We start from the raw sequence: 8,133 nt of genomic DNA on the forward strand, positions 1-8,133 counted from the left end.
GAGAAAGAGGGAGACACAGAATCTGACAGAGCCCGACATGGGACTCGAACTCGTGAACTCGGACATCATGACCTGAGCCCAAGTCGGATGCTTAACCGACTGAGCCATCCAGGTGCCCCGCGGCCCCCACAGGTTCTTTACCTGCCCCATCCGTTGGAAATTAAGTTTCTATTTTTCAATTCTGATTATTATCGGTGCAATGAATATCTTTGTACACAAAATCTCTTGCTATAACTTAAAAAACAACAACAAAATAAGTTAGAATCATATTTGCTCTAGTCAGTGTTGCCAGGTACCGACGGATCTTGGATCCGAAACATCATTCCACATCGCAGACTCACGTCTGGGAACCGCGAAGTGTAGACCTGTTCAGTCCGGGAGCCACAAAGTGTCGACACGTTCAGTACTGTCCGGTGGAAGTCAAGGCTAAGTCATCGTATCTCAAATCGTCAAATGGGAAAACGTAAGCTGTAAACCTGGGCACCGGTGAGGCCTATCGATCTCCGGGTGTTGGAAGCTCCCAGAAAGCTGGGAAGCGCTCCACCGCGCCGCCCCCCTAATCGATGATGGCCTTTGGGACGGAACTGCTAACGGCAACGCGCTGGGGCCGGGCCGGGTGCCCCGGGGAAGGCGGAGGCCCCGCCGACGCCGAGTCACCTGAACTCTGGGAACCGCAGGCTCTGTCGGTGCCCCGCGGGGAGGACCCCGCTTCCTCGCGCCGGCCTCTCACCTTACAGCCCTGAAGCACCTCGTCGCAGTAGAGCGCCACCTTCTCGTCGCGCCACATCCCCCTCATGGGGAACATGCAGACTGGGGGCAACGGCCGCGCCTCCTCTTCATCCTCCTCCGGCACCGACAGGAGGGGCTCCTCCTCCTCCTCCCCCGCCTCGGCCCCCTCGGCCCGGCCCTGGGCGTGAGAGGCCGGCAGGAGCTGCAGCCGCCTCCGGGCCGCCTCCCGGCCCGCCTTCCCCTTCACTGGGCGCGGGGACGCCACCACCGACCGCACCCGGGATGCGGCGCTCTTCAGGGTCCCTACCGCCCCGGTGGGCGCGGACACCCCTTTCTCGCCTCGCCTGTCGGGGCTGGCGGTCCGGACGGAGTCCTCCGGCCCGGGAGCCCTAGCCCCCGACGCCATCTCCCCACACCGCAAGGGCCGGCTGCGGCCGTTGGCCGCTTTTCCCGCCCGGAGCCCGCTGGCCAATGGGCCGGCAGCACCTGCGGAGCCCGCAACGAGCGCAGGGACCTCGAGCGGCGCCAGGCAGGGGTGAGTGAGGTGGGGGATGGGGTGTTCGGGTGGGGTGGGGACTGGGGGGGCGCGGCTCGGGGCGGGAGCGGGGTGGGGGGGCGCGCGGGGTGCTGCGGGGCGGGGCCGAGGTGGAGCGTGAGGCACTCGTCGCGGCGCCCCCGCTAGATGGCGCCCCCACTCATAATGCTCCCCCTATTCCGCGTCGCCGTTCCCCGTGGAACCACCCGGTGACAGAATTCTCTCCGCAGGGCCCTCCTACGTCTTCAGGGTGCTTGTGAGTCACCCCCCCCCCCAGGTCATCAGGACCTAACTAATACACCTCCTACCACCGCACACACGCGTGTCTGTGCAAACACAACCAGAAAGAAAATTTAGTTTTTACCCTGGAGACCATAGTACCTGTGCTCATAACCAAAGGACACTCAAGTGACAAATCCAGAGACCTAGATTTTACCCTATCTAGTCACACGGGTCCCAAAAGAAAGCTTGCTTTACATTTTGAACAAGACACTCATTTTCTGTCGCAAAGGATAGGTTAGTCTATTTTCATGTCTCTGCTGTGCTGCTCAAAATTCTCATAAACGATTATTTTATGTAACCGTTCAACTAGACTCAAATTTCCAGCTGGAAATTTTGCTGTGTGCAAACTACAAATACCCTCACAGTCGAGGTCTGCTCAAGATAACGCATTTTGGAGAAGAACAGAGACCACTGGTTTCTGTTACATTACTGTTAAAAGTACATGGATCCAGTTGGAATACCTTCTGTTTACACTCTAGCCCTCAAGTACTGTGCTAGGGCCAACAGCTCCCACAAAGAACAGCATTGGGAAAACACCTGCCTTCCTTCACACTTATCTGGAAGGACACTGTGTTAAGTTTGGAGTTTATTTTGAGGAAAATATTAGTATTCATGTTACTGTAGTTCAGGGAGTAATTACAACATTTATCATGTTTTGACTCTAAGTTTATTCCTTTTCTCAGGAGTCTTGGATTTTGTTTAAAATTGTACCTAGCCACAGATTTCACTCACCACAAGTAAAAACTAGATATGCTAGCATTTCTTCAAAAACTTCCAAAACAAAACCCTCCAAAAACAAAAACAAACCAAAAAAACCCAAAAAACAAAAACCACACACCACAAGCAAAGATTTGTAGAAACCTACTATGTGCCAGGCAATGTATAGATGCCAAAGATAGAAATAAAAGAATTCCCATCCTCACAATCTTTTTTTATTAAAAATTGTTTTTTAAATGTTTGTTTTTGAGAGAGAGAGACAGAGTGCGAGTAGGGGGAGGGGCAGAGAGAGAGGGAGACACAGAATCGGAAGCAGGCTCCAGGCTCTGAGCTGTCAGCACAGAGCCCGATGCAGGGCTCGAACTCATGAACCGTGAGACCATGACCTGAGCCAAAGTCCGAAGCTTAACTGACTGAGCCACCCAGGTGCCCCTCTCCTCCCCTTTAAGGCCTTTTTCTTGCCAATAAAATGGTGAGTAACAGTTTGTGGTGGAGTTTTGCTGCTGAGGTAGTGCCTGAGGCACACCCCATCAAGGTTGAATCAGCACCTGCCTTCCTACAGCAGTTAAAACAATTCTCACATTTTATTAGTGCTTCTAACTAGCAGGGCTTTGGGTGGTACATGAGGCCTGCTCTATTCTCTGTCTTGGGAGGTAAAAACTCATTTCCCCTCTTTTTCTTTGGAGGCTTTCCCTTGAATTGGCTTTTCCTTCCCACTGAAGTGTTGGTTGTCGATCGGGGCCCCAGCTGGAAAGGGCAGGCTGCTGCCAGGCGTGTGTGGGCTCAGGACTATCTAAGAGGTACAAGAGAATCTGTGGTGCCTGCATACGTGGGCTAGCGTCCACACCGGGTTTCATGGCCAGAACCTCTGGTCTTGTTTCTTACAAAGACCTGGCTATGGCAGGGGGGTGCCTGGCTATGGCAAAATTGAACTTGAGAAATCTAAGGTCCTGGACATCTTTCTTTATCTCTTGTTTCCAAGGATCTGACCAGTAGCCATTGTTCTATCTTGCTTCACTTCAAATGTCCTTCCTGCTTGTCTCAACCTGTCAAAATTCTCCTAGGCCAGATTCCAATACATATCTCTCTTCAGAACTAGCATTTTTCTCCTCTGTGCCTCTCAGAGTACTTTCTGCAGTATTAGACACACTGAAAACACTTCATGTACAGGGACATATTTTTTATCCCCGATACTTAGCACAGTCCTTGCACATAACTAGTAAAAGTTTTAAGAAGTGTCCTACTACGGGAGTGTAAGAAATATTTTTTCCAACATCTGAGTTGAAATGTGTATATGTTTTCTCCTCCCCTAAGATGTTACTTCCTTGATACCCACTCAGGATCAGGTTCTACTCATCTTTACGTCCGCTGCGGGACTTACATAGCATGTGGGTTAAATTCTACAGATTAATGTGAATATTCACAGGCTGTTAACTGTCTTTGTGTTGGGCTGTGTGGGGGAGCTCTAGGTTAAATCCACAGGCTGTCTCCAGTATACAAATGATCTAAGTTACAAAAGCTTTGGGGCGCCTGGGTGGCTCAGTTGGTTAAGCGTCCCACTCTTGATTTGAGCTCAGGTCATGTTGGAGCCCAGCCTCAGGCTCAGCACTGACAGTGTGGAGCCTTCTTGGGATTCTCTGTCTCCCTTTCTCTCTGCCCCTCCCCAACTCACATGTTTGCATGTACATGCTTGCTCACTGGCTCTCTCTCAAAACAAACTTAAAAAGATAAATTACAAAAGCTTATTTTAAAATCAGAACTCATTATTGTCTATCAGAAAAATGTTTCTTATCAAACCTTCTTCTCTTCCTAGGTCACTATGAAGCAGAAAGTAGGCTTATAAATTCTTATAATCTTTCAGTCCCTGAACAGTAACCCTTTGAGATCTTTTTTTCTTTTTTGCTCTCAGTGGGAAAGAACAAAGCACTGATAAATAATAATAACAGCTGGCCGTAGGCAAAACAAAAATAGATAAGACTCACTGACATCTCAGAGATCCACCCAGGTTCAGAGTTCCCTTGATGTTTCATTATTATCTAGAGTAGGGACTTGGCGTCAGTAGAACAGATCTACTTGATAGAAGTACAGAGATGTAGTAGGGCCTGGAGTGTAATAAAACCAGCTCTGGGACTGGGGAGATGTACTGGAGAGACATCAGAGACCTGGTGGATTCACCTTCCTTTCCTCCTGGTGATGATCAACATGAATTCAGGGGACGGGCTGGGACCAGAATTAAGAGGGACTGGGGCAGCAAAGAGAAAAGAAAAGAACACTTTTTTTTTTCATGTTATAGTTATGTATTATTGCTCATCCACTTTGGGCTGGCATTAGGTGCTGGGGATATAGCAAAAAACATAAAAATCTCTGAGCTTGCATTCTGAATGGGGAGATAAAAAATAAACAATTTTTTAAAGTAAAATTCCCAAGAGAAACAAAACATGTCCACACAAAAACGTGCACAAGAATGTTCAGAGCAGCATTATTACAATACTCAAAAACTGAACAGAACTCAAGTGTCCATCAGTTGATAAACAGAAAAAGCAAATATGGTGTAATCCACACAATGAAATATTATTTGGCCATTAAAAGGGATGAAGTACTAAAAACAAAAAGAAGAAGAAGAAGAAATGAAGAACTGATACACACAACGTGGAAGAACCTCGAAAACATGCTGAGTGAATGAAGTCAGTCACAAAAGCCCACAGAACATATGATTCCATTTGTATGAAATGTCCTGAATAGGTAAATCTGTAAGGACAGAAGCAGACTAGTGATTGCCTTGGACTAGGGGCAGTGGGATGGTTTGAGGGGAGATGGGAACTGATTGCTAACGGGTCCAGGAGTTCTTTTGGGGGTGATGAGAACGTACTACAATTGATTGTAATGAAAATTGTACAACTTTGAGAATACACTAAAAACCATTGAGTTGCATGTGTTAAATAGGTGAATTGTATGGTATGTGAATTAAAGGCAATTTGGAAAAGTAAAATGTATAGAGGTAAGTGCTATGAGAATGATAAAAATATATGGCAGGGAGCAGAGATGCGGGAGTTTGTGAGGGTAGGGCTGGGGATACAATTTTCACAGAGTTGAGAGGGGAGGTCTCACTCGTAGGTGGCATTTGAGTAAGGATCTAAAGGAGGTCAAGAGGAAAATCTTGGACTTTGGTAGTTGCAAGGGAAAGAAAGTTTTTTCCATCACCCAGTTATTTCCGGAGGGCAATTCAGGTATGTGGAACACAGGTAAATAAGGAGTAACTACAGTTTTTGAAAGTCCATAATACTACTAACGTATTATCTTCATGTTTCCTTACACGATAAGCATCTAAATAGGGCTGACGTTGGTCAGAAAACACTAACTGGGTACATCGGGGGATTCAGGAATTTTCGAAGTTTTGTATGACAGAGATTGTTTTTTATCGTTTTGGATAGGATTCTGTGAAATGCTGTTGTATTTATTTGTTTTTCCATTTGTTTTTCTCGATTGAATAAACAAATAAATATTAATAAGCACTTCATTCAGCAATTTATTCCCAACTACTTTAAATTTTCCTTTCTTAGGACACTAACAGTTCCCTCTTCCTTAACTCTGTGACCTTAACTTTGAGAACAAATACTCTGATGGGACCCCCCTACGTGAGCGCAGCTCTTTTGGAAGGCATGTAACTCCTCATTTTTGGCCAGAAGAGGGCACTAGAGAGCTTTTGGGCTGTTTGAGAGCCCCAATCCCAAAGGGCTAGGTGGAGCCTAAAGTGATCCTTTAGCCCAGCCAGCTCCAGCCCTGACTCAGAAGCAGACTGCACACCACTTTGCTGGAGGACAAGCTCAGACACATTTCTCTAATGTCTCACACTTCTTTAACCACACACGTGATGTTCTGCTACATCTTCAAGCTTTGGCAGTGTGTACTAACTCCCTGATACTTGTTTTGTGCTCTTTTGTTTTTAGCTCTTTTTGAGGGAAATTCAAGGTTGTAATTTAATTTTACATTAATCACACACACACAAAAGAATCACCAGACATGTTTCATGGCACATGGCTTCCACTAAAGAGAGGCAATACAGGATATGGACAAGGAATAGCCTAAAACCACTGACAATACCTTCCCTGGTACAAAGCTAATGGCCCAAACTTGCCTTAATAATGCTCAGAAGTCTTACATTTCAATCTAACAGTAAAGGACACTAAGAATGACAATGACAATAGCTAATTAGCCTGTATTTTGAAAAGTACATAGATATTTAATAGTAGGGCAAATATTTTAAATTGATGATGGCCAGTGTAAGATACTCATTCTCAACCACTGTTGACAGGAGTAGATATTGTTAAAGACATTCAGGAAGGCAATTTGACAAAATCTTTCAAAATGTTCAATGTGTCTAACTTCAGTCCAGCAATGCCATCTTTAGACATCAGTTGCCCAGAAATGCTGGTATATGTGCATAAAGGTATATGTAATAATTATAGTGATGATAATAACATTTAGCACTTAATAGGTGCCAGACAGGTTGAAGAACTCTACATATATTGACTAATGTCATTCTAAAAATAGCCCAGCGATCCTCACTTCATGATGAGGAAACAGGGAGAGAGGTTAAGTAACAGCCATGAGTGGTGGAGCCAGGATTCAAATACAGGCAGTCTGACTGAAGAGTTTATGCTCTTAATCAAGACACTATGCAGTACAGGGTATTTACTGTAGCATTGCTTATAATACAATAAAACTGGAAATGATCTACCTACGTCTGGTGGAATGCCTAAACCACTGATGATACATCCATTTTATCCAAATGAGGCCAATCTAGATGCCCTGACTTAGAAAGAGCCCCAAAGGCATATGGTAGGGAAAATGGGCAGGGAGGGAAGCAATTCTCAGACTAATGCATATAATATGATCCCATTTGTGGTTTTTTAAATTTCATATTTGTATTTGGACATATATACAAGCATAGAAAAAGGATGGAAAGACCTACAGACGTCAAACTGTGCTAACTGTAAGGAGGACAGTGGTTTTGAGGATGGGGGTGTTTGCAAACGGGAAATTTCACGTTTTACCCTGTGTAGTTCTGAATTACTTAAATGTTTAAAAATAAACTATATTTATACACTATAGGAATACCCTTTCAAAGAGGGAAAATGATGTGGTGTAACAATAGAAGGTAATCTTAGCAAGCCGTCCAATCCACCCCTTCACGTCACAAATGAGGAAGCTGAAGTCTTAAGAGGTACAATGGAGCGTGTGCTGTTATGTGTGCAGTGGCTAAGCTAAGCTATCGAGGCTGCCAGCTTGACTCCTGCCCCAGGGTTCTTTGCGTTGCACCATTTTGCCTTTACCCTGATAAAACGTCTGAAAATGATATGCACTGTCTTTAAAAAAAAATTTTTTTTTAACGTTTATTTATTTTTGAGAGACAGGCATGAGCAGGAGAGGGGCAGAGAGAGGGAGACACAGAATCCAAAGCAGGCTTCGAGCTCTGAGCTGTCAGCACAGAGCCTGATGTGGGGCTTGAACCCACAAACCGTGAGATCGTGACCTGAGCCGAAGTCAGACGCTTAACCAACTGAGCCACTCAGGTGCCCCTGTTATACACTCTCTTAATGTGATTTTACAGTTATGTTTTATCTCAGAGATTTGTAATCATCTGGTCTTTAAAAAGTTTCAGAAGGTATATAATGTCAGTCATTAGATCAATGAATATTTATTAAATCAAATAATTAGATATTACTAATTAGATGCTTTTTGTTACATGCCAGGCACTGCTGTGATGCCTGAAAATACAATGTTGATCAAGAAAAAAAAAAAGAAAAGGTGTCGCCCTCACGAATTATGGAAACATGTTCACCACATAACCATATATGAAAAACCCCCAA

The 8,133-nt window shown here is 45.2% G+C and overlaps 1 protein-coding gene across 1 annotated transcript in view; it reads right to left on the minus strand.

The window, feature by feature from the left end:
• SHCBP1L (SHC binding and spindle associated 1 like) overlaps positions 1-1,218 on the minus strand; it is a 36,485-nt gene extending 35,267 nt beyond the window's left edge. The window contains exon 1 of the mRNA XM_040446544.1: positions 731-1,218. Coding sequence (XP_040302478.1) covers positions 731-1,135 — 405 coding nt within the window. The 5' untranslated portion in view covers positions 1,136-1,218. The remainder of the gene's footprint in view (positions 1-730) is intronic.
• Positions 1,219-8,133: the final 6,915 nt, after the last annotated feature.

The sequence above is a fragment of the Herpailurus yagouaroundi genome, unplaced genomic scaffold, assembly GCF_014898765.1.
Source record: "Herpailurus yagouaroundi ecotype Mexico unplaced genomic scaffold, PumYag 195, whole genome shotgun sequence".
In the NCBI taxonomy this organism is placed as follows: domain Eukaryota; kingdom Metazoa; phylum Chordata; class Mammalia; order Carnivora; family Felidae; genus Herpailurus; species Herpailurus yagouaroundi.